General features: G+C 39.1%; 2 protein-coding genes across 2 annotated transcripts; one reads left to right on the top strand and one right to left on the bottom strand.

Moving 5' to 3' along the window:
• Positions 1-3,042: 3,042 nt before the first annotated feature.
• LOC131995982 (uncharacterized) lies at positions 3,043-3,687 on the top strand. Its single transcript, XM_059365357.1, has one exon. The coding sequence runs from the start codon at positions 3,043-3,045 to the stop codon at positions 3,685-3,687; it is 645 nt and encodes a 214-aa protein (XP_059221340.1).
• A 21,039-nt stretch (positions 3,688-24,726) lies between these two features.
• Positions 24,727-26,143, bottom strand: LOC106095010 (peritrophin-44). The gene is made up of 2 exons (XM_013262256.2): positions 25,965-26,143; positions 24,727-25,909 (listed from the first exon to the last, which is right to left on the bottom strand). The coding sequence occupies exons 1-2, from the start codon at positions 25,972-25,974 to the stop codon at positions 24,855-24,857; spliced, it is 1,065 nt and encodes a 354-aa protein (XP_013117710.2). The 5' UTR covers positions 25,975-26,143; the 3' UTR covers positions 24,727-24,854.
• Between the last annotated feature and the right edge of the window lie 1,452 nt (positions 26,144-27,595).

Raw genomic sequence — 27,595 nt, 5'->3', positions numbered from 1 at the left:
GGCATATTTTCAAATGAAAGGTCTGTGGAAATCCCTTCAAGACACAGAAGAAAAAGAGGATAAGAATATCCAAGCAAAGGGGGAATTAATCTTATTGGTTGACAAATCTGTTTATCCCCATATCCGAGAATGTGGTAGTGCGAAGGAAATTTGGACTGCATTAGCCACAGTTTATGAAGACAATGGTTTGGTAAGGAGAGTTGGATTAATTCAAAAATTCTGTTCAACAAAATTGAAAGATTGCACAAACGTTGAAGAATATGTGAATGAAATAATCAACTCCGCCCATAAATTGCGAGCTGTTGGACTTCATATGGATGAAGAATGGATTGGATCAATGCTTCTGGCTGGATTGCCCGACGAGTATAACCCAATGATTATGGGAATCCAAAGTTCAGGTATTAAGATTACAGGAGATGCCATAAAACTAAAGATATTGCAGGATGTTAAGATTGAAGGAACCGAAATGGCGCTTGCAGGTAACAAAAAGAGAGTTGGAAAAAATAACAAAGGACTAAAATGTTACAATTGCAATCAATATGGTCATATTGCTGCCAAATGTCCTAGCAAGTCAATCAAGAAAACATTTAAAAAATACGAGAGCGGAAATTCTGCGATGGGAGCTTTTTCGGTACGTAATCTAAATAACAATGACTGGTTTTTTGATTCGGGTGCAACTGCCCACATGTGTTCAAGTTCGGAATTGTTTAGTAGTCGATATGAAGAAAAGAAAACAGAAGTAATAATTGCAAATAACACCACAATGAGTGTTGATGAAATTGGAAATGTTGACATGGTTTCGGCAGTAGGAAACTCCAGGGAAAACATTTCGTTCAAAGATGTTCTTCATGTTCCTGATTTGTGCATTAACCTACTGTCAGTTTCAAAAATTGTTGAAAACGGATACAAAGTTGTATTTAACGGAAAAGGTTGCAAAGTTATCAATGATAGTGGCAAAACCATTGTTACTGGAGATTTGGTAGATGGAATGTTTCGTATGAATATTTCAAGTAACAAATCTATGATATCTCAAAGAAAAGTTGAAGAAAGCAATTTGTGGCATAAGCGAATCGGCCATGTAAATAATGAAACGTTGAGAAAAATGGCTTCAGGAGCTGTTCTAGGTGTGAACTGTGAAATAAGCAATGATAACGGCATCTCTTGCTTAAAATGTAAGATATCAAGAAATCCTTTTAACGACACGGGAACAAGAGTTGGTGGTACACTAGATTTAATACATACTGATCTCTGTGGTCCAATGGAGACATCTTCAATTGGTGGTTCGCAATATATTCTTACATTTATCGACGACTTCTCAAGAAAAGTATTTATTTATTTTTTGAAACGAAAATCTGAGGTTGCTGATAAGTTTGTTGAATTCAAAAATTATGTTGAAAATCAAACAGGAAGAAAAATTAAATCCTTAAGAAGTGACAACGGCACAGAATTTTGCAATGGAAAAATGAAGCGGATAATGATTGATAACGGCATTTATCATCAGACTACGGTACCATATTCACCTCAGCAAAACGGTGTATCCGAAAGAATGAACCGTACCATAGTTGAGAAAACGAGATGTCTTTTAGCTCAGTCTTGTTTGCCAAAAAAGTTTTGGGCTGAAGCAGCAAACACCGCAGTTCATTTAATTAACCTGATTCCAACCAAAATACTCAACGATGTTTCGCCGGAAGAGGTTTGGTCTGGTAAAAAACCTTGTTTAAAGTATCTGAGAGTTTTTGGATGCAAAGCCGTGATACACATCCCTAAACAAAAAAGGAAGAAACTGGATTTAAAGGGGAAAGAAGCAATATTTGTTGGTTACGGTGATCATAAGAAAACTTACCGTTTTTATGATCCTGAGAAATATAACATCGTATTGAGCAGAGACGTTAAATTTTTGGAGAATCAATTCTGTGAAGATGTGCCTAAAAATGACGATCCATTTTATAGTTTTCGCCGTTGTGATTCAGTGGGGGAAATATCTGATGATGACGATTTAAACGATACCTTGCAAGACTCAAATGATAAAACAGCTGAAGAAGATCAAAATGAGCAAGATAATTCAGAATCTGAATACTACTCGGACGAAGCGAATGGTTCATTACCTCATGGGCCTGCAAATGAATCTGAGAATGTAAATCCGATATCATCAGAAGTTGAAATCGCACCGTCGAAAAATTTACGAAAATCTACAAGAACTTCAAAGCCGGTAAGTAGATATGGAAATGCATGTCATACATCAGATGAAGATGAGGAACCCAAGACCGTACAACAAGCACTAGAAGGAATTAATAAACAAGAATGGAAAAAGGCAATGGATGACGAAATACAAGCCTTGTTACAGAATCGAACTTGGGAAATAACTGACTTGCCAAAAGAAAAAAAAAACCAATTGATAGTAAATGGTGTTTCAAAATAAAACGCAATTCGAATTGTGAAATTGAGAGATATAAAGCTAGACTTGTCGTGAAGGGGTATTCTCAAAAGTATGGGATAGATTATGAGGAAACCTTCTCTCCAGTGGTGAGATATTCCTCAATACGTCTCCTTTTAAGTTTGGCAGTGCAACATAATCTTGACATAGACCAAATGGATGTAATAACGGCGTTCCTTCAAAGCGACTTGAGCGAAGAAATTTATATGAAAATACCGGAAGGCCTTAAAGAAAACGATGGGAAAGTTTGTAAGCTACGGAAATCGTTATATGGTCTTAAACAAGCTAGTCGAATTTGGAATAAGAAGTTAGACGAAACTTTAAAGAAAATTGGTCTTACTTAGTCTAAAACCGAACCTTGCGTCTACTACAAATTAAATGAATTTGAAATAACATACGTTGCAATATATGTTGACGATAGTTTGATTTTTACCAACAACAACGATTCTAAAATGAATATTAAGAAAGAACTATCAGAAGGTTTCAAAATGAAAGATATTGGTGAAGCGCAGTATATTCTGGGAATGAGAATCACAAGAGATAGAGAAAACGGATAATTGTGGATAGATCAAGAACTGTTTATCAAAAATGTATTGAAAAAGTTTAATATGCAAAATTGCAATTCTGTTTCTACGCCATTGGATGTAAATCAAAAACTAACGAAGGATATGTGTTCATCAAAGGAGAGTGAAACTTGTAACGTGCCGTATCAAGAAGCTGTAGGAAGTTTGACATATGCTGCACAAGTCTGTCGTCCAGATATATCATACGCAGTGGGGGTTTTGTCAAGATATAACAATAATAATGGAAAACCACACTGGGAAGCAGTTAAACGTGTAATGAGATACCTTAAAGGCACAGTGGATTATAAGCTTCAATTTTCAAAAGACAATAATGAGTATCTACAAGGATTTTCTGATGCAGATTGGGCAGGTGACCTTGATGAAAGGAAGTCTACTTCAGGATACGTTTTCATGTTTCAAAATGGGAGTATTTCCTGGAATTCAAAGAAACAGTCAACCACCGCATTATCAACAACTGAAGCAGAATATATGGCAGTATCAGCATCTGCACAAGAAGCATTATGGTTGGGATCCTTGTTCAAAGAATTGGGAAATTCTTCTTTTATCAAAATTAAATGTGACAACCAAAGTGCGATAAATTTGACCAATAATAGCACATACCATGCACGATCAAAGCATATTGATATAAGACACCATTTCGTGAGGGAATTAGTCGAAGATAAAAAATAGCTATCGAATACATAAACACTAATGATATGGTCGCCGATGTCCTTACGAAACCTTTATCAAGAATAAGACACTTACATTGCTGTGAGCTGATGGGATTAGGAGTTCAATCTAGTGGGGGTGTTGAAGAAAGAGAATGAACAACCTAATATACTACTTTGTATTGAGTAATTAAAACAGAACATAGTTTGTTTGCTTTTGTAAATTTGTCATATTGTATAAATAGAAAAAATAAATTTTTTATTCGTTGTAAAACTCTTAACATAATAACATACACAGGTCTCCAACTTATAATATAATTGTGGTCCAAACCGGACCATATCTTAATATCGCTCTAATAGCAAAGCAAATTTTTTCTTATATCCTTTTTTGCCTAAAAAGAGATAACGGGAAAAGAACTCGACAAATGCGATCCTTGGTGGAGGGTCCGGCCCGGCCGAACTTAGCACGCTTTTACTTGCTTTTTTTTATTGAGGTGCCAAAATATAATAAGATCTTAAAGAGAAAGCATATTTGTCGACGTATAGTGTCACAGACACGAACATATCGTCCCCTTACCGCCAAAAAGATTAAAGTGCCAAATTTTGGGATTTTCAGTTTTTAATAGGAATCGATAACTGACGTTTCCACCTGTGTCAAAATTTTGTGTCAATAATCCAAGCCGTTATCATTTTACAATAAAAACAAAGTGCCATTTTAATAGCAGCTATACCCACATATAGTCTCATCTGATCCATATTCTGTCTGTATGTCACGAGGATTTATATAATTCACTGTTCCAAAATGCATAGGAATCGGATAATATATGAGCTTCAGCATATAAATCGGTAGATCGGTCTATACCACAGCTATATCCAAATATGGTCGGAAAAGGACGAAAGTTGGAATAAATGTGTAGTTGTTTAATGGGATTTTCTGTTCTAAATTGCATTGAAATCGGATTTAAATTGAAACTCCCAGCTCACTTTCAAACAATGGCATTAATTGAACTTATCTCTAAATTACTTAAAACAAGGTCATTTATGTGACAGGGAAAAAGATGTAAGTGCCAAAAATATTGTTATCTTTGCACATTTTTTGTTATCACTATATGCACCAGCCGAAGAAGTGATACATATGTAAAAAACATATTTCAATCTAAGATATGCTATGATTTATTAAATAACAAGTAAAAAGGCGTTAAGTTCGGCCGGGCCGAACTTTGGATACCCACCACCTCGCGTATATATGTAAACCACCTTTCGTCAAAATCCGACGAAAAATGCATACCTAGCAGCAGCAGCTATATCGAAATATGTTTCGATTTAGACCAAATACTAACAAATACAAGTCATTGATCAAATGTATATAACAAAATATTTGTCTTTTTAGTAGCTATATCTAAAAATAAACCGAGCTGTACCATATACGAAACGGATGTCGAAAGCCTAACATATGTACTGTGTCAAATTTCAGTGAAATCGGATTATAAATGCGCCTTTTATGGGTCCAAGACTTTAAAACTGGACTGATTTGGGCCAAGTTGCAGAAAAATGTCGAAGAGCATAATACAACTCACTGTCCCTAATTTCGGCGACATCGGACAATAAATGCGCCTTTTAGGCCCAAAACCTTCAATCAAGAGATCGGTCTATATGGCAGCTATATTCAAATCTGGACCGATCAGGGCCAAATTTGATAAGTGCCATTTTAATTTTAGAGAGATAAAATCTGTGACAGCGAAGGGCACTTGCAGTATTTTCCCCAGACACAAGTACCTCAAAAAATTAAACAATAATTGCAAAAAATACATAAGTTATCATGTCAATCAATCAATCTCAAAATATCAATGTTTTATATTTGCAGGTAGAGTACGAATCGGTTGTTTAAAAGCAGGGCTAAGTACGTGACGGGAGCCCCAGCCTCCAGCAAACCATCAAAGCGATATATTGGCCGATTGAAAATATAGGATTTGAATTCGACGACTTGGGGAGAATTTTACGGATTTTATATATTTTGGACGAAGGGAGCGGAGTGGCCCAATTTCGGTCACTTCAAATCCCCGTAAAAACATGTTCAGTTCGGCCTGGCTTAAATACGATAAAAAGCTAAATTTATAATGCAAGAATTTTATTCGCGAAATCTCTATACATTAATACATCTATATCATATTACGTTCCGATATAGATTACTAGCTAACCCGGGCCCGCTCCGCTGCACCTTCTTTTACTTTATATGGAACAAAAGTTTCCTTGGAACATTTATTTTCGACTAGAAAAATCTTTTAGTGAAATTCAATGCTAACTTGACTAACAGTTAAACAATATAATTGCCTTTATCTAAATCCCATAGGATCTTTATTGGTCTACGAATTTAAGTTTGGATGCAAGGTGTACTCCATTCTTAAAATACTTCATTTCAGCCAGATATTCTCATGATATCTGATTTAGTGGTGTTTTCGGGGGAGAGGTGGTCCCCCAGATATTTGGCCCTGAAAAAATATCAGCATCGTGCTCTTCTCTGAAATACCATTTATTTAAACCCCATATTGCCATTGGCTTAAGAGGAGTTTACAGGATGAGGCTTCCTCCAAACACATGGCCCCAAAAAAGGTTATCAAATTCGTTTTCTAATCTTAAATACCTTTCATTTGAGCCACATATTGGCATGGCCGAAAATTTTTTCCCTTTGGGGGTGTTTAGGGAAGGAGGTGATGCCATAAATACATGGTCCTACATTTGGATATCAAATTCGTATTATACTCCCAAATACTTTTATTTGAGCCCCATATACCCATGGTCACTAAAAATTTGCTGTTGGTCGGTAAATATGCCCGATTTAGGGGTGTTTTGGGGATTGGATTGGTCCCCCAAACACTAAGCCCGGAAAATATATCAGCAACGTGCTCTATTCTCATATATCTATATATAACTTATTTGAACCCCATATTGCCATTGGCCTCAAAATTGGATATCAAATTCGTTTTCTAATCTCATTTAAACTCCTTATTGGAAAAGTCAGCAAATATATCCGGTTTGGGGTATTGGCCCTAAAAACTATGAATATTAAGTTCCACTCTCTTTAAGACCCAAATTATCTTGGTGAGCAAATACGTCCTAGTTGGGGGTTGTTATGGTGGTGGGACGTCCGCTAGACAGTTGGCCCCTAATGTTGATATCATATTAGTGGTCTACTCCCACAAACCTTTAATTTGAGTCCCATATTTCCATAGTTGGCAAACATGACCGGCTTGGGTGGTGTTTTGGGTAATGGGCGAACCCTCAGTGAGTTGGCCTTGAAAATATATATCGGATTCGTGTTCCACTTTAAAAACCCTCTTATTTGAGCCTCATATTGCAATAGTCAGAAAATACTTACTATTTGGGTGGTGTTGTGGGGATGGGGTGTCCCCATAGACACTTTTCCCGAATATTGATATCAAATTCGTGCTTTTCATTTAAGCCCCATATTGCTATGGTCGTAAATTTTTGCCCTTTGGGAGATTTTTTTGGTGAGAGGCGGCCCCCCAAACACTTGGTCCCATATTTAGATATCAGATTCGAATTCTACATTCAAATTCCTTTTGTTTAAGCCCCTTATTCCCATGGTCAGTAAATAAGTCCAGTTTGGGGGGTGTTTTGGAGAAGGGGTGGACCGCCAGAAACATGGTCCCATATTTGGATATCAGATTCGTATTCTACTCGGTATGCCAGATCTCGGAGATGGGTGGTGCGATTTAAGCGAAATTTTGTGTGCGCTCATATAGTACCCTAAAAATAAATATTTGGTATCCAAATTTCGGATGGGGTACCTAGGGGGGCTACCCACCCTAAAACCTATAAACATATATTTAAACCAATCACAACAATATGGGACTCAAATGAAAAGTATTTAGGATAAGAAAATGTATCTGATATCCAATTGTCGGACCAAGTGCTAGGGGGACCAACAGAAACCCCAAAACACCCCTCAATCGGACATATCTACCGACCATGGCAATATGGGACTCAAATGAAAGGTATTTACGCGTAGAATACGAATCTGGTATCCAAATATGGGACCACGTTTCTGGGGCTCCACCACTTCCCCAAAACATTCCCAAACTGGACTTATTTACTGACCATGGAAGTATGGGGCTTAAATAAAAGGTATTTGAATGTAGAATGCGAATCTGATAATCAAATATGGAATCAAGTGTTTGGGGGGCCGCCTCTCACCAAAAACATCCTCCAAAGGGGACAAATTTACGACCATAGCAATATGGGACTCAAATGAAGATATTTGGGAGTAAAGCACGAATTTGATATCAATATTCGGGAAAAGTGTCTATGGGGCCACCCCACCCCCCCAACACAATCCAAATAGTAAGTAATTTCTGACTATTGCAATATGAGGCTCAAATAAGAGGGTTTTTAAAGTGGAACACGAATCCGATATATATTTTCAAGGCCAACACACTGAGGGTTGACCCCCAAACAGGACCTATTTGCTCGCCAAGACAATTTGGGTCTTAAAGAGAGTGGAACTAAATATTCATAGTTTTTAGGGCCAATACCCCAAACCGGACGTATTTGCTGACTTTTGCAATAAGGAGTTTAAATGAGATTAGAAAACGAATTTGATATCCAATTTTAAGGGCAATGGCAATATGGGGTTCAAATAAATGATATATAGAAATATGAGAATAGAGCACGTTGCTGATATATTTTCCGGGCTTAGTGTTTGGGGGATCAATCCAATCCTAAAAACACCCCTAAATCGGGCATATTTACCGACCATGTCAATGTGGAGATTAAATGAAAGGTATTGGGGGGGTAGAGCAAGAATTGGTACCCATTTTCGGGACCAATATTCTGGGGGTCTACTCCTTTCCCAAAATACCTCACAAACAGCAATTTTTTAGTGACCATCGCAATATGGGGCTCAAATAAAGGTATTTGGGATACAGGATGACTATGAGCACCACACAGGCTGGAGCTTTGAGCTCCGACTTGTGTGGTGCCCAACGTTATCACGGGAAGCTTAGCTGAAAGCTACCGGGCGCGTCCACAGGTTGCGGATGGTGGAAAGCTCCATTTTTATGCGGAGTAGCTGCAAATGCGGCCGCGGGCAGTCAGCGATTTTCGAGAGGAGAGTCTCAGTGAGGAGTCAGGTGGCACTGGCTCTTAACTAAATACTGAGTGCAATGATACTCGAGATGACAAGGCGAGTTATTGGCGCCTTCAAATAACCAATGGCCAACATCAGCGTCTGTTCCCAGGTTAGGGGCGGCTGGCGGCGAGCGTCGGATCTTGGAGCAAGCGGCTCGCCACAACGAGGAATACATGCAATCCCACAAACCCATGCGGTTGGGGCGCTGGGCCAGTAACCCGCCCCCGGAAAATAGTAAAAACGGACCCCCCAACGTTGACGACCCACGCAAACGAAAAAAGAACCATGATTTGCGGATCTGCACCTGGAATGTCCGCACTCTTTATAGAGAAGGTGCAGTATACGCGCTGGCGGATGTATTAGAGAAGTACAAGGCAGAAATAACCGCCTTACAGGAAGTGCGATGGACTGGAAATGGCGTCACTACAACACCAAACGGTGACGAACTATACTATAGCTGCCATGACACGAGGCATGAATTTGGCTGCGGATTTGTGGTTAGTCGAAGACTGAAACACCTAGTCTCCAGCTTTACTCCGGTGGATGAGAGGCTAGCCACAATCTGCATAAAAGCCAAATTCTTCAACATCAGTCTTATTTGTGCCCATGCCCCGACGGAAGACAAAGACGAGCAGACCAAGAATATTTTCTACGAGCGCCTAGAGAGAGAATATGACCGCTGCCCCGCCCATGATATTAAAATCGTTCTGGGAGATTTTAATGCGAAAATAGGAAAGGAAGACATTTTTGGTCCGACAGTCGGAAAGTTTAGCCTCCACGAGATAACGTCCAGTAATGGGTTGAGGGTGATAGATTTCGCCGCGGCAAAAAACATGGTAGTTAGTAGCACCAGATTTAAACATAAAAATATCCACAAAGCCACATGCCTGTCACCCGATCAAAACACGAGAAACCAAATTGATCACGTTGTGATAGATGGAAGGCATTCATCCAGCGTGTTAGATGTACGATCGATCCGTGGAGCGAATATAGATTCGGATCATTACCTTGTTGCAGCAAAGGTTCGCACCCGTTTGAACATGGCGAGGAAAGTACGATCTGACACTGCACGGAAGCTGGACATTGAAAAGCTGCAGACACAACAAATGGCAGCGGCATACTCCACCCGACTGACCCAACTGCTTGATGAAAGCACTCCTTGTTCCGATGATATAATGGCGCAGTGGCAAACTATTGCCCACTCCATGGAAAATGCTGCGAAATCCGTACTTGGGTACCGAAAGCCTCCTCCAAAAAAACCCATGATACGACCAAGAGTGTCGAGATGCTATTGAAGCCAAGAATGCGGCATATAGAGCAACCCTGCAATCAGTAGCAACGCGCCAGATGAAGGAGAGGTATCGGGAGAAAAGGAGAGAGGAGAAACGTCTATTCCGCAGAAAGAAAAAGGAAATGGAAAGACGTGAGTGTGAGCGAATTGAGATGTACAGGAGTCAGAATGAAGTCCGGAAATTCTACCAAAGAATTAAACACCAAACCGATGGCTTTGGTGCAGGCACATCCTCCTGCAGAGACAAAGAAGGAAATCTGGTAACTGACACAGACAACATGCTGAGGATATGGAAAGAACATTTTACCCAACTGCTAGTGTCCGATGTTGGAGGCGAAGGGGATACCGCAGAACCAATCCCTGATGATGGGATAGAATGTTTACCTCCTAGTCAGAATGAGGTCCAAGTAGCAGTAACCCGACTAAAGAACAACAAGGCAGCTGGAGCCGACGGGTTACCCGCTGAACTATTAAAGACCGGAGGCGACAAGCTGATAAGGCGTATGCATCAGCTTATCTGCGCAATCTGGCTAGAAGAACGCATACCCGATGATTGGAACCTCAGCATACTATATCCCGTACACAAGAAAGGAGACAAGACGGAATGTGCCAACTACAGAGGAATAAGTCTCCTCCCCAGCGCATACAAGATATTCTCGAGCGCACTGTGTGAAAGATTGAAACCTAAAGTCAATGAGATCATTGGGCCCTATCAATGCGGCTTTAGACCTGGTAAATCCACCCTAGACCAGATATTCACACTGCGCCAAATCCTGGAAAATACCCAAGAAGGACAAATCAACACCTACCACCTCTTTGTTGACTACAAAGCCGCCTTCGATACTCCTTTACGTTCAAAGGTATTTCAAGCCATGTCTGAGTTTGGTATTGTTGCAAAATTAATAAGACTCTGCAGGATGACACTTGCTGATACGCGTTCCTCAGTAAGAGTAGGAAAGAATCTCTCCGAACCATTTAATACCAAACGAGGTTTCAGACAAGGAGACAGCCTCTCGTGTGATCTTTTTAATATCCTGCTGGAGAAGATTATACGAGATGCAGAAGTGAATAGATATGGCACACTAATCACAAGAGAGCACATGCTACTTGCCTATGCCGACGATATCGATATCATAGGTCGGTCACCGGAAGTAGTAACTGCAGCCTTTGAAAGAATCGAAAAAGAGTCAGTGAAAATGGGTCTGGCAGTAAATGGAGATAAGACGAAATGGATAGTCTCCACTCCCAAAAAGCCTTGTACAACCGAGCAGATAAAGAGCATGGAGAAAGTTGGGAACCACAACTTTGAGATAGTCAGTAACTTTATCTACCTCCGCACCGCCTTAACCGAAACGAATGACACCAGTTTTGAGATAAAGCGAAGAATAATACTGGCAAACAGATGCTACTTTGGACTAAGTAAGCAGTTTAGAAACAAGGCCATCTCTCGACAGACGAAGACTACACTTTACATGACTTGTGAGTACTTGTGTACTTGTGAAAGCAGATGAGGCAGTGCTTGGAGTATTTGAGAGAAAGATTCTTCGTAAAATATATGGACCAGTTTGCGTTAACGGAGAATATAGGCGACGTATGAACCACGAGCTGTATGACGACGATAGCATAGTTACACGCATCAAAATACAACGGCTGCGTTGGCTAGGTCATGTTGTCAGAATGGATGAAGAAGCTCCAGCAAAGAAGTCTTTTGAAGGCAAACACGGTGGTACACGCAAACCGGGAAGACCAAAAGCCCGATGGAAAGATCAAGTTGTGGGAGAGACCTCGAAACTTGGTGTCAGAGATTTTAGAATGAGCGCAGAAGATCGAGGCACTTGGAACGCTATTCCACGTTCGGCTAGTGGAAGAAATATTCTGTCATAGCCAATTAAAGTAAAGTAGAGGGAGTAGAATTCGAATTTGATATCCAAATGTAGGACCATGTGTTTAGGACATCACCCATTTCCCAAAACACCCCCCAAAGGGAGAAAAATTTTCGACCATGCCAATATGTGGCTCAAATGAAAGGTATTTGAGATTAGAAAACGAATTTGATAACCTTTTTTGGGGCCATGTGTTTGGGGGACGCCTCATCCTGTAAACTCCTCTTAAGCCAATATCAATATGGGGTTTATATAAATGGTATTTGAGAGAAGAGCACGATGCTGATATTTTTTCAGGGCTAAGTATCTGGGGGACCACATCTCCCCCGAAAACGCCACTAAATCAGATATCATGAGAATATCTGGCTGAAATGAAGTATTTCAAGAATGGAGTACACCTTACATCCAACTTAAATTCGTAAAGATTATATGGGATTCAGATAAAGACGCTTATATTGTTAAACTGTTAATCAAGTTAGCATGGTATTTCACTAAGAGATCTTTAATTGTCGAAAATAAATATTCCAAGGAAACTTTTGTTATATATAAAGTAAAAGAAGACGCAGCGGAGCGGGCCCGGGTCAGCTAGTTTATGATAAAATTTAAAAAAAAGTGCTAAGTGCTAAGTGATCAGTGATATTTTAGTAGGTTTTCAAAAGCGTATTCGTGAAAAAACATTTGATTTCACTGTGAAACACGACCTTAGTATCCACCTTTTTGTAAACATGCAATTTTACTTGTCGAATTTTGATAACACTTATCGTACATTACACATAAGGAAATCATTTTTCGCAAAATCTTTTCATTGTAAAAAGATTTCGTCGGGAGAAAATCAAAAATTTAAAAAGTAAATTTTAAAATGTTTCATATAATATTTCACTGAGCTCAAATCTAAGGTCAAAGCCAACAGAACTAAAAATGTTCTACCAGAATTTTGAAAAAAATGTATGGGGAGCTACAGGAGTTTTTTTTTGAAAATATATAAAGGGTGATTTTTTTGAGGTTAGGATTTTCATGCATTAGTATTTGACAGATCACGTGGGATTTCAGACATGGTGTCAAAGAGAAAGATGCTCAGTATGCTTTGACATTTCATCATGAATAGACTTACTAACGAGCAACGCTTGCAAATCATTGAATTTTATTACCAAAATCAGTGTTCGGTTCGAAATGTGTTCAAATTTTGACAAATTTTGTTCAGCGATGAGGCTCATTTCTGGTTGAATGGCTACGTAAATAAGCAAAATTGCCGCATTTGGAGTGAAGAGCAACCAGAAGCCGTTCAAGAACTGCCCATGCATCCCGAAAAATGCACTGTTTGGTGTGGTTTGTACGCTGGTGGAATCATTGGACCGTATTTTTTCAAAGATGCTGTTGGACGCAACGTTACGGTGAATGAACACATTTCGAACCGAACACTGATTTTGGTAATAAAATTCAATGATTTGCAAGCGTTGCTCGTTAGTAAGTCTATTCATGATGAAATGTCAAAGCATACTGAGCATCTTTCTCTTTGACACCATGTCTGAAATCCCACGTGATCTGTCAAATACTAATGCATGAAAATCCTAACCTCAAAAAAATCACCCTTTATATATGGCAGGCTACAGATTCGCTGGTGGGGGCATTGCCGCCTGCGGGGCCTCCTAGCTTCTCCAATGGTTTCCATATTAACCGAATTTCCGATAAGTCTTCTACGTCCCCAAGAAGCTTCAATTTGTGGCCGATTTGGCACAAATTTTGTACCTTAAATACACATGTCCGCTTCAACTACATTTTTCGTAAAATCCACAATTCGGCCCGGCCGAACTTAGCATGTTTTATACCCATCTAGTCATTCCGTTTGTAACACCTCGAAATATTCGTGTAAGACCCCATAAATTATATATGTTCTTGATCGTCACGACATTTTAAGTCGATCTAGCTATGTTCGTCCGTCCGTCTGTTAAAATCACTATAGTGGTCGAATGTGTAAAGCTAGCTGCTTGAAACTTTGCAAAGATACTTAGTATAATAACATGGACCCGACGACGGAACCATCAATGACTTCCTCGAGATTATGAAGACTAGGATGGATAAAGATCCTAATGCTGAAACATCAGGCAGTGCAGTGACAGAGAACTCAATGCTGCCTAACGCACAGGGAGCCGACGATGAGACCATAACTCCGAAGAAGCCCATTTACTCAAGATTTGGAAGACTAGTATAGGCAAAGATGCTAATATTGGAACATCAGGCAGTGGCGTGACGGTATACTCAATACAGCCAAACGAACAGGGATCCGGTGATGGAACCATTATCGACTTTCGCAAAATTCGGAAGACTGGGACGCACTGACGGGAAACTCAATGCAGCCTAAGGGTTGGTCTTCTATTCTGCTTTCGGAATAGTCGCGGAAATCTTTAACTGTTCCGCTAGCGGAATTTGACTGTTATGTTTGTTTTTAGCTTCATACCAAACGATGTTTTTTATCTGCACTTATGGGTTGATTTATTTTCGCAAATAAACAAAAAAAAAAAAAAAAAAAAAAAACAAGAAGAAAAAACGAACCATTGAAACCAATAAAGCAAAAAATATTCCAACAATGATGTCAAGCGTTGCCACTAAAATTTCTCACCCATTATAAACAGAGTACTTCTTTTTCACCTTGTTTCCTCCAGCATTTCGCCGACGTTTTTTATACCCACCACCGTAAGATAGGAGGTATATTCATTTAGTCAATCCGTTTGCAACACATCGAAATATCGAATCCGGACACTACAAAGTATATATATTTCGGATCGTCGTAAAATTCTAAGACGATTTAACGATGTCTGTGTGTCTGTCCGTCTATCCGTTCGTCTGTTGTTATCACTCTACAGCCTTCAAAACTTGAGATATTGAGCTTAAATTTGGCACAGATACGTATTTTTTATGTGTGCTGGTTAAGTTCTTGAACGGGCCAAATCGGACCATATATACCCGAGGTGGTGGGTATCCAAAGTTCGGCCCGGCCGAACTTAATGCCTTTTTATTTGTTTTAATATGGAGTTTGACATCATTCCGCCTGAAAAGCTGAACAGAATACTCAGCTTAAAGAACAGGGAGCAGACGATGATACCATCACCCACTCCCAAGAAGCCCATCTAATTGAGGACCAATGATTAGAGATGGGTTTCTACCGGGTAAAACCCAACGCTTGGGTATTTATTGGATATTTACCCAATAAATAACTTTTTTTGGGTATTTATAATTTTGCCGATATCTTGGGTATAAAAACGTTTACCTTTGTATATAAACCTGATCTTACGATCTCATAAAATCGGATTTTAGTTATATATAGCCGCTATATAGACCGATATCCAGACTTAAAGGCTTGTGGCAATAAATTGCCCTTACAAAAACTGCTCGATCTCCCGATATAGGGTTTTGAGGCCATAAAAGATCCATTTATTTCAAGAATTCGATAAAATTTGGCACAGTGTATTCTGGTAGACCCCTACCCATTTCCCTCAAATGTGGTCCAGATGGGACCATATTTGGATATAGCTGCCATTTATGTATTTTCCCGAGAGTTGTCAACGTCCGTTGCAACAGTGGTAAGGTTCCGAATTAGCTATGCAGAAGGGCCAAGAGGGTCTTGCATATGGGATATGACTCAATGTTAACCCAGAGAAGACAGAAATATGCCACGACGCACCACGTTTCCTTAATAAAACTATTTCGATATCTGACAAGGTCAAATACTCAGGAGTGATCTTGGATGGGAAACATTATTGAAAGTGTCATATTCAGGAACGTACTGAAAAGGCTCACAGATGTTGGGCACTATAAAGACAAGCCGTAGGCTCGAAATGGAGCCTGAATCCGAGCATAGTCCAAAGCTCTACAGAAGCGTGATTAGACCAATACTTATATTAGGCCTCAGTAGTTTGGTGGACTGCTATGGAGAAAAAGTGCAACGTACAACAAGTTCAGTGAACATGTTGTCTTGGCACTGGCGGAGCGATGGAGACCACGCCCACTAAGACACTGGGGACTATCTGACCCATTGAGATACATATTAAATGTGAGGCAGCCACTGCGGCTATGAGACTTAAGGCGATGGGAGAATGGATAGAAGATAGGAGAAGGTTATAGCATCGCGGTATAATCGAGACAACGATAGGAAACCAAAAAGGAACGGAAGAGGTTTTCGATCGGATACCTGAGACGACACTTGAGGTGGGGTGCGAGACAGTGCTGCCAGCGGCACAGTCTTGGATTGACGGAACCCTAGTATTGCCGCCATCAATTTACACGGATGGATCAAAGCTAGGGGACAGAGTGGGCCTGGAGGTCTACATTGAGAGCCCAGGGACTGAGATCTGTTTTAGACTGTCTGACCATAATACGGTCCTGCGGGCAGAGATCCCGGCGATCACAGAATGCGTCAGGTGACGTGGTGTTTTCGCGAGGAACATCTTTACGGAAAGTAAAATGGCGATAATGGAAATAGCAACCAGGTCGGTAAGGTCACGAACAGTCTTGGAGTGTATGAAGGAGATTAAGGCCTCCTCTGAGGATGGCACAATCCGCATAGTTTGGGTGCCTGGCCATAACGGAGTAAGGGGGAATGAAAGGGCAGACGATTTGGCATTGAAGGCAAGAGAACTGCCGTCGATAAACTTGGTTAACCCGAAGCCTTTCGGGTCGACGCAGTCCAATTTAAGGGCACAGGCGACAAACGCCCTGTGGAACAGCGGAACAGTCGGTAGGACGGCGAAAATCCTAGGAGGAGGTCAGTATAATGGGACACATAGGACTAAGAGTTCATTTATGCAAAATCGATGCGGCAAGTATAGGACATGTGGGGAAGATAAAGAGACGTTGGAGCATTTCCTATGTCATTGCTCGGCTTTCGCGGCTAACCGGAACTTAGGTGGGGTCACGTGCCAAACGACAATTAAGGGTTTTGTAAGTAGCACGGAATTCCTGACTTAAAATTTTCTTTTTTGGGATTACTTTTTAGGTTTTAGAGCGCACAACAAGCTGAAATTTTGCACGTAGTGTTCTGTATGACTTCCATCTACTGTGGCAAGCACGGTCCAAATCAGTCAATAACCTGATATAGCTCCCAAATAAACCGATCTCTCGATTCGACTTCTTGAGAACTTAGCATCATTTTACTTGGTTATTATACCCTCCACCATAGGATGGCACACCCCACATTTTTTTCAAAATCAAAGATTGCAAAAATTCTTCTGTTACTGTAAAATTGGTAAAGGTACCTCAAACTTTCTTTTGAAAATATCATTTCTTAGTTTTATGGTGAGAGTTTTGGCGAAATAGATTTTTTTGGGCTCTTTTTATTTGCTCTCAAATTAGTTTTATGATTTTAACAGATTATTGTTTGTGTTGGCCAATTGGCTATAAATGACTTTTATTTGCATAAAATTTAATGCGAACAAATTTAAAAATTTAGCACCAATAAATGTTAAATATTTAAAAAAAAAAAAATATTTTGACCAAGTTTTATGACGAACGTAGATTCTGCTTAAATGATGACGTTGATTTCTTCTACGAATATTATTAATCAATCGAAAATCCTTTTTGATAAAAAAGATGCCTGGTAAAACTTGCATTCAACTATTGCCGTATATGGCTATAATTTGCATCCTAAAGTTTTCCTTATTTATTGGAGATAAAATAGGAAAACGTGGTAGAACTAGAAATTAGAAATACGAAGAGATTTAAACGTTATTACAGTTCTAGCCATGTCCGTCCGTCTGTCTGTCTGTCCGTCCGTCCGTCCGTCTTTCTCTCGAAAGCACGCTAACTTCCGAAGGAGTAAAGCTAGCCGCTTGAAATTTGCACAAATACTTCTTATTGGTGTAGGTCGTCTGGGATTGTGAATGGGCCACATCGGTTATTGTTTTGCTATAGCTGCCATAAAAACCGATCTTGGGTCTTGGCTTCTTGAGCCTCTAGAGTGTGCAACTCTTATCCCATTGAAATGAAGTTTTGCACAATGTGTTTTGTTATGATATCCAACAACTGTGCCAAGTATGGTTCAAATCGGTTTATAACCTGATATAGCTGCCATATAAACCGATCTAGGGTCTTGAATTCTTGAGCCTCTAGAGTGCGCAATTCTTATCCGATTGGAATGAAATTTTGCACGACGTGTTTTGTTATGATATCCAACAACTGTGCCAAATATGGTTCAAATCGGTTCATAACCTGATATAGCTGTCATATAAACAGATCTGGGGACTTGACTTCTTAAGTTTTTAGAGGGCGCAATGCCTATCCGATTTGGCTGAAATTTTGCACGACGTATTTTATTCTTACTTTCAACAACTGCGTCAAATAAGGTTCAAATCGGTTCATAACCTGATATAGCTGCCATATAAACCGATCTGGGACCTTGACTTCTTGAGCCTCTAGAGGTCGCAATTATTATCCGATTTGCCTGAAATTTTTTGTACGACGGATCCTCTCATGACCATCAACATACGTGTTTATTATGGTCTGAATCGGTCTATAGCCCGATACAGTTCCCATATAAGTCGATCTCTCTATTTTACTTCTTGAGCCCCCAAAGGGCGCAATTCTTATTCGAATCTATCTTGGTATCGCTCTAATAGCAGAGAAAATCTTCTCTTATGCCCTTTTTTGCCTAAGAAGAGATGCCGGGAAAAGAACTAGACAAATGCGCTCCATGGTGGAGGGTATATAAGATTCGGCCCGGCCGAACTTAGCACGCTTTTACTTGTTTCTTTCTTTGCCCACTAATTTGAAATCGGTAAATGAAATAAATAAATATTTGACGTCAAATGACCTAGCGACAACCGTAAGTGTAATATAAAACTTCCTCTCGTAGATTAAAATCTGCTGACTTATATTATTTTAACACATTTTCTCACATAATTTGGATATTAAGATCTTTCATTCATAATATGTTCATTGTAAAAGATTTTTTGGAAGAAAATCAATAATTCAAAAAGAAAAAAAAAGACTTCATCTATAGACCGAAAAACATCCCTGCACCAAATCACTAAATGGTTATAAAATATTAAAAAACAAATATTTTTGTTGTTGTAAATGCTTTGTGGTTAGGAAACAAAAGGAAATTTTTATTTTCTCAAAAATTTAAAAAAAAAAATTTTAATAAAATTGTTGTTAAAAATTCACAAAAAAAATTACTACGTCAATATAAATGCTCTTAGTTATGAACAAGGTTTTCGAAATGCTTGACTTTGGATTAAAATTTTGTTTTTAAAAGTATTTAGGAAATTGTTTACCTTTGAAAATATGTTATTGAAATTTATCGAAATCTTTCTTTTAGAAAATAATTTGGAGTATACCCGATCCTGAGCAACATTTCCTTTCCTGTTTCATTGAAATTTTGCCTTCAGAAAAAAAATCTTTTATGCTTTATTTCACATAGAAAGAATTTCATTTTGTATTTTTTGTGATTTTTCAATTTGTTTTTGATTCTATTTTTGACAGAAAAACATAAAAATAACTTTAAAAATTTTTAAGCAAAATGTAGTGTCGCAAAATATATTGAACAGGCACACAAAATTGTATTGAAATTTTGGCTTTACAAAATAATTTCGAGATAGGCTGGGCAAATTTCGTCTTTAGAAAAATTTTCGATGAAATATTGTCATTGGAAAAAAATCATCAAAATGCAGTCTTTTGAAAAATGTTTATTCTAATTTTGTCTTTAAGAAAAATTTTAATGAAAATTTGTCTAAAAAAAAAAATTCGACGGGGGTCCGGCCCGGACTGAAGAGAATGTTTCGCTGATTTATAAAAATTTCGTCCTAAGAAAAAATTGTAATGAAGTTTAGCCTTTAAAAATATTACGGCGAAATTTTGTCTTCAAAAAGCTTTCATTAAATTTTGTACTTAAGAAAAATAATTTTAAGGTGGTCCTGGTCTGATCAAAATTTTGTCTCTGTAATATATTATAAATTTGAAATGTTTCCTGTTTCTTTTTCAAGGCGAGTTCAATGATCGGCGATTTGCTTTGCAAATGGAAAAGGTAAGCCAGAAATCGCAATACACCAACTACTATGGGACACGTTTCGTCTTTAGTTAGAAAACTTCTCAACCATATTAGGTGTGATGGCTTTAAGGGCCTTGCGTTGGTATGTTGTATTCGAATCGTATTTATTACGAAAACGCCTCTATGATACAATTATCACATTAACCATGCTCAACAACCCTGTCTATTAGCTGCACTTTTCCCAGTGCATGTGTTTTCGTGTTTAATTTTTTCCCACGACAATTACACTACTTCCATGGTACACATGATTCTGTGCATCTGTTAGAAACTGTATTGAAGGCTTCGAACGCTAGACAAGGCAACGGCACTCGCTGTTGCTCAATGTGCCCAGGTTACATATCCCGGCCGGGCTCTGTCGATTTTTTTTTTTTTTTCATTTTCAAGTTTCTTGCCTGTTAGGTCAAAGATTATTAAATTTCACAATTTTTGTTTGTTTCTCTTTCGAGACGAGCTCAATGATCGAAAATTTTGTCATTTTAAAAAGTTTTACAAAAGATTAGTGTTTGGTATATATTTAATTAAATTTTTTTTCTATAGACAACATCATTTTGGGGGCTTTGGACCCGAGGGCCCCCCTGGCTACGTCCCTGCCATAAGGTAAAGATATTCTTGGTCGTCATGACATTTTATGTTTATCTAGCCATTTCTGTCCGCCTGTCTGTCGAAAGCACGCTAATTATGGAGTAAAGTTAGGCGCTTGAAATTTTGCACAAATATTTCTTATAAGTCTAGGTAGGTAGGGATTGTAAATGGGCTAAATCGGTCCATGGTTTGATATAGCTGCCACATAAACCAAACTTTTGTCTTGACTTCTTGAGCTTCTAGAGGGTGCAATTCTTATTCGATTTGGCTGAAATTGCCCATATCGTCTTGGCATGACTTCCAGCAAATATGTGAAGTATGGTTTAAATCAATACATATCCTGAGATAGCTGCCATATAAACCGTTCTCCTGATTTGATTTCCTGATTCCTAGAAGGTCGTTTTGGTTTGATTTCCAACAACTGTGCCAAGTATGATCTAAATCGGTTCAAAGCGAGAGTTGCCATTCATATTTCGGGATAAGAGAACAAAAACAAATATTAATCATCGAAAATAGCTTTATTGTTTTTCAAAATATTCCCCATTAAGATCTATACACTTTTGCATGTGTTTGAACCAATTGTCGAAGCACTTATGCCACTCTAATTGAGGTATCTCCAAAACATGCATTCTGAAAGCACCAACCGCTTGTTCAGATGTCGAAAAACGTTGGCCTGTCATCTTATTTTTTACGTACGGAAATAAAAAGAATTCATTCGGAGCCAAGACAGGACTATACGGCGGATGACTAATCCAATCGATGTTTTGATTGCTCAAAAATGCAGTTGTTCGAGCCAATGTGAAGTGGTGAAGAGTGGTCCGTCTTCGGCGGTTGATTTTCCTGATTTCATGGAAGACAACTGGCAAACAAGTGGTTGCGTACCACTCAGAATTGATTGTTCTAGTGGTACGATTGCGACATGTCCAGTTTTTCCGAAAAAGCAGGCGATCATTTGCTGGGAAGTGCCTCGTGCGAGACCAACTTTCGCTGAATTTGGCTCATCTTGAAACACTCATACAGTTGACTGTTGCTTACTTTCGGGTTCATACGCGTAAATCCACGATTCATCACCTATCGCGATGTCATAGACGTGTTTCGAAGCACCGCTATCGTATTTTTGGTACCATCGATAAACACTGGTCCTGGTATAAACCACCGTTCGTCAAATCCGGGGAAAAATGCATACCTTATGACCCCTAGTAGCTATATAGAATATGTTCCGATTTGGACCAAATACTAATAAGCACAAGTCATTGTTCAACTGTGTAAAACAAAATTTTGCTCTTTTTAGTAGCTATATCTAAAAATAAACCGCTCTGAACCATAAACGACACGGACGTCGAAAAGCCTAACATACGTCACTGTGTCAAATTTCAGTGAAATCGGATTATAGAAGAGCCTTTTATAGGGCCAAGGCTTTTCATCGAGATATCGGTCTATATGGCAGCTATATCCAAATCTGGACCGATTTCGACCAAGTTGCAGATACATTTCGAAGAGCATAACACAACTCACTGTCCCAAATTTCGGCGAAATCGGACAATAAATGCACCTTTTATGACCCCAAAGCCTTAAATCAAGAGATCGGTCTATATTGCAGCTATATCCAAATCTGGACCGATCTGAGCCAAATCTAAAAATTATATCGAAAGTTTTATCACAACTCACTGTCCCAAATTTCGCCGACATCGGACAATAAATGCGCCTTTTATGGGCTCAAAACCTTAAATCGAGAGATCGGTCTATATGGCAGCTATATCCAAATCTGAACCGATCTGAGCCAAATTTACAAAGAATATCGAAGGGCCTAAGACAACTCACTGTCTCAAATTTCAGCAATATCGGATAATAAACGTGGCTTTTATGGGTCTAAGACCCTAAATCGGAGGATCGGTCTATATGGCAGCTATATCCAAAACTAGACCGATCTGCACCAAATTGGCGAAGGACATCGAAGGGTCTAAGACAACACACTGTCCCGAATTTCAGCAAAATCGGATAATAAATGTGGCTTTTAAGGGTCTAAGACCCTAAATCGGAGGATCGGTCTATATGGCAGCTATATCCAAAACTAGACCGATCTGGGCCAAATTGACGAAGGATGTTGAAGGGCCTAAGAAAACTCTTTGTCCCAAATTTCAGCGAAATCGGATAATAAATGTGGCTTTTATGGGTCTAAGACCCAAAATCGGCGGATCGGTCTATATGGGTCTATATCTGTGCATAGTTTCAGCTCAATACCTCAATTTTTGAAGACTGTAGCGTGATTTCAACAGACAGACGGACGGACATGTCTGGATCGTCTTAGATTTTTACGCTGATCAAGAATATATATACTTTATAGGGTCGGAAATGGATATTTCGATGTGTTGCAAACGGAATGATAAAATGAATATACCCCCATCCTTCGGTGGTGGGTATAAAAATTTGCTCTGCTATTAGAGTGATATCAAGATATGGTCCGGTTTGGACCACAATTAAATTATATGTTGGAGACCTGTGTAAAATGTCAACCAATTCGAATAAGAATTGCGCCCTTTGGGGGCTCAAGAAGTAAAATAGAGAGATCGACTTATATGGGAACTGTATCGGGCTATAGACCGGTTCAGACCATAATAAACACGTATGTTGATGGTCATGAGAGAATCCGCCATATACAAATTTCAGGCAAATCGGATAATAATTGCGATCTCTAGAGGCTCAAGAAGTCAAGGTCCCAGATCGGTTTATATGGTAGCTATATCAGGTTATGTACTGATTTGAACCATATTTGACACAGTAGTGGAAAGTAAGAATAAAATACGTCATGCAAAATTTCAGCCAAATCGGATAGAATTGCGCCCTTTAGAAGCTCAAGAAGTCAAGTCCCCAGATCTGTTTATATGACAGCTATATCAGGTTATGAACCGATTTGAACCATACTTGGCACAGTTGTTGGATATCATAACAAAATTCTTCGTGCCAAAATTCATTCTAATCGGATAAAAATTGCGCCCTATAGAGGCTCAAGAATTCAAGACCCAAGATCGGTTTATATGGGATCTATATCAGGTAATGGACCGATCTGAACCATACTTGAAATAGTTGTTGGATATCATAACAAAACACGTCCAGCAAAACTTCATTCCAATCGGATAAGAATAGCGCACTCTAGAGGCTCAAGAAGTCAAGACCCAAGATCGGTTTATATGGCAGCTATATCAGGTTATGGACCGATTTGTTGCATATCGTAGCAAAACACGTCGTGCAAAATTTCATTCCAATCGGATAAGAATTGCGCACTCTAGAGGCTGAAGAAGTCAATACCCAAGATCGGTTTATATGGCAGTTATATCAAAACATGGACCGATATGGCCCATTTACAATCTCAACCGACCTACACTAATAAGAAAAAAAAAACAAGCGGCTAGCTTTACTCCTTCGGAAGTTAGCGTGCTTTCGACAGACAGACGGACGGACATGGCTAGATCGATATAAAATGTCACGGCGAACAAGAATATATATATATACTTTATTGGGTCTCAGACGAATATTTCGAGTGGTTACAAACAGAATGTAGAAATTAGTATACCCCCATCCTGTGGTGGAGGGTATAAAAATAGTATTGGTTACAATACAAAAAAATTTTAAATTTGATTTCGAAATTTTGGGGGTTAAAATTCTTTTGATTATTCAAGGCGCCAATAACTCGTCTACTGATATCATTGGCGCTCAGAATTTATGCAAGAGCCGGTGCCGCCCGGCCTCTCACTGAAACTCTTTTTTCGATCGCGCTGATTGTCCGCGACTGCAGTATCAGCTACTCCGAATGGAGCATTCTAGTAGCTGCAACCTGTGGACTCAAAAGCCTGGTAGCTTGCAGCTAACGATGAACACCACACAGATCGAAGGTCAAAGCTCCAGCCTGTGTGGTGCTCATAGTTATGCCGTTTATTCCCATATGATGTCGTATACTATGACCTCTTACCTAAACCAAACTATCATCCGTCATGACTCCTACTTTCCAAAAAATCATACTAAAAAAAATTCTTTCAATGAACAATGGCGCCCAACAGGCGGTAGTTAAAATGTGTCTCAGACAAATATTTTTAGTTTTAGAACAAACTTATATGCCAAGCTTAATTTGTTTAGGGATTTTTATTAAAATTCACCAAAAAGATCAATGACAATGGTTTGAAAACTTCCTTGAAAATTACTCAACGCCTTTCTTCTTTCTTTTTCACTATTTTTTTTTTCCATCACTTCCTTAGGCGGAACAAGCAGCATAGCTCACCACTCTAGGTGTACAACCTTGGGTGCGTTCGTCAAAGAAGTAATTGTTGGGACAATTGCCCTTGGTGGTTGACACATTGTTTTTGCACAAGGCATAGGCCTTGCAGTCGCCAGGTACATTGACATATTTATTATCCATACCCTCGCAGCGGTCATGCGAACATTTGACATTCAAACGATCGCGACACGAGAGAGTATCGTTGTCAAAGAAGTAGCCGGGGGCACAGGTGAAATGTTCAGGTTTGCGATCGCGTGTGTTATTTTCCATTTTCTTGCAGAAGTAGTAGCCACTGCATGAGACACCATCGCTAATGGGGCCAACCAGCACCGTGGTCTTGGTGCCACAGACTTCACTTTCTGGTTCAGGTTTCTTGGATGTGGGCAAGCAAACAACTTCGGAGGTGGGTACGCAAATACCCTTGTGATGGTCCCAGGCTTGATCTTCGCCGCATTCGTAGGTTACTAGAGATCCGTTGAGGCAATGACTGTATTTGGTGCAATCATCGGGATCGGCAAAATAGACATTATTGGGGAAAGACAAGCAAATGGGGTTGCTCTTATTTGAGGGTCTGGCGGACGGACAAGTGTATTGGAATTCATAAACGCATTCAGAGCGTTTAGGATCAAACACCAGGTTATTGGGACACTGGGATTTCATTTCCTTGCCATCCTTGCAGTAAACATAGCCATTGCAATTTCCATGGTCGGCCATGAAGGTTCCTTCATTTTCACGAGCGCAACGGTTTCCTGCTACAGTGTTGGAGGATTCATAGGGGCATTCCATTTCTTCTTTGTACATGCACATGCCCTCGTCCTTGTTGAAGTACAGTCCAAAAACACAGGAGCCCTCTTCATAGTCCGTGGAATTTGTAAACGGCGGGCATTTAACCCAATTGGTGCAGGAATTTGGACGAAGAATGGTGGCACCTGGTAACAGAGCACACAACTCTGGGACGGTGGGAGTATTGTCATCATTGGCAACAGATTTGGCTGAGGCTAAAGCCAAAAAGGCCATTGAGAGCATGCAAACTACAAAAGACAAAATGAAGGTCTATGTTTTTGCCATTGAGGAAAATCTTCTTACCTTTGAACATTTTTATATGTTAAGCAAAAAATTTTTAATGGTTCAAAATTTCCAGCAATCTGCCTAGTTTTTGGTATTCCTTTTCCTTAACTGTGGTGTTGTGAGATTTTTGTGGCTGCGAAGTATTATCGTAACGAATGGATGCCAACGACTGATGCTTCTGTTCTAACCCCGAGTCGCTATAAATATGCAAAAAAATATTTGATAAATTCTTCCAAGAATATTCTTATCAGGTTGCATTCATTGAGGGAACAGTGCTATTGTTTTTTTTTTTTTTTGTAAAGATTTCAGTTGAATGATATGTCAACGTTTTTGATGTTTTTGTGTTTTGATAGCAATCGATACAAGACCTCGAAATCTGGAACTTGTGATTTTTTGTTATAATGCTGTAATTAACCATGTTTAATTTGTATAAACCAAAAATGTAGTCCTGGTGAAAATTTCGAAGCAGATTCCTAAATGACTTATCGATACAGGACTTACCTATGCAAAATTTTATAGAGCTCTTGATTTATGACTAATTCAAGAAATTGGACTTTAGTTTGAAATTAGGTATTGATGATTTTTTCTTTCTTCTTTACAAAGATAATTTTGATGCTATTTGAACCATTAACTAGAGAACCTCCAAGTATTGGGGCAAACCGAAGTTTATATACCCTCCAGGATGATGTAATGGATCCTCAAAAGTTGTAATTTGTTTAAGGTAATAGGATATAAATAATAAAGAGAAAAAAATCCAAAATCGCTTTCCGATATCATTTTACAATTGTACCACAAATGGAAAAGAGCCTGTTTTAGAGATTTGCGCGTGGCTCACGCTCAGGAGATATTATGTTACTCACGCACGCTCACTAACGACTTTTTAATGTCGACGTGAGCGTCGACGTTCACGTGCCCTCACGAGACAAATTTTTTTTTACATCTTTCATACTCGTACTACCGAAATAGTGTCAGTGTGCCTGAATTCTATCGTTAAAATACCGTATGATTTGAAAACATGCAAAAATTTTGTTGCTCGTTATTTTTTTTTACGGTAAATCGTGGTTTTCACTTGAGTAGTCAGTCATGAGTGTTTCGTGAGTTGTAATAAGTGTCGTGAACATGACTTTTTTAATTCATGTTCACGCATGAAGAATATAAATCAGAGGGGCACAAAATAAAAATGAGATTGTATGTGGGATTTCCGCTCTTAAAGTTTTTCTGATTCTCTCCGAGACTCAAAATTGAATTATTTGACAGAACGAATGAAGTTGGCAAGGGTTAAATCAGAATAAAACATTGTTTTTGAATTGAAAATACAAACATGACGTGTACAGTCATGCGTGTGCTCATTCGTTGTCTCAACAACGACGAAAGCAAAGAGAATAAGAATAGGTGTGTATTCAGCTACAACGTTAGCGCTAAAGAATATTTAATTCTGTGCACCCCTGATTTAAATTCAATCACGGTCTCACGATTACGTGAGTGGATTTGGATCTCACGCGTGACACGTCAACTCACGTCTCACGTGCACACCTCTAGCCTGTATGGTGAAAGTCGCCACTACTTTATCTTACTTCAGAAATTAAATTCTATTCTCAATTCTATTGTTAAGAAGTGAAAAAAAAATTAAAGCCACATAAGGGTCCGGA

The sequence above is a fragment of the Stomoxys calcitrans genome, chromosome 1 (assembly GCF_963082655.1).
Source record: "Stomoxys calcitrans chromosome 1, idStoCalc2.1, whole genome shotgun sequence".
NCBI lineage: Eukaryota > Metazoa > Arthropoda > Insecta > Diptera > Muscidae > Stomoxys > Stomoxys calcitrans.
This window is presented reverse-complemented; position numbering and strand designations above follow the sequence as displayed.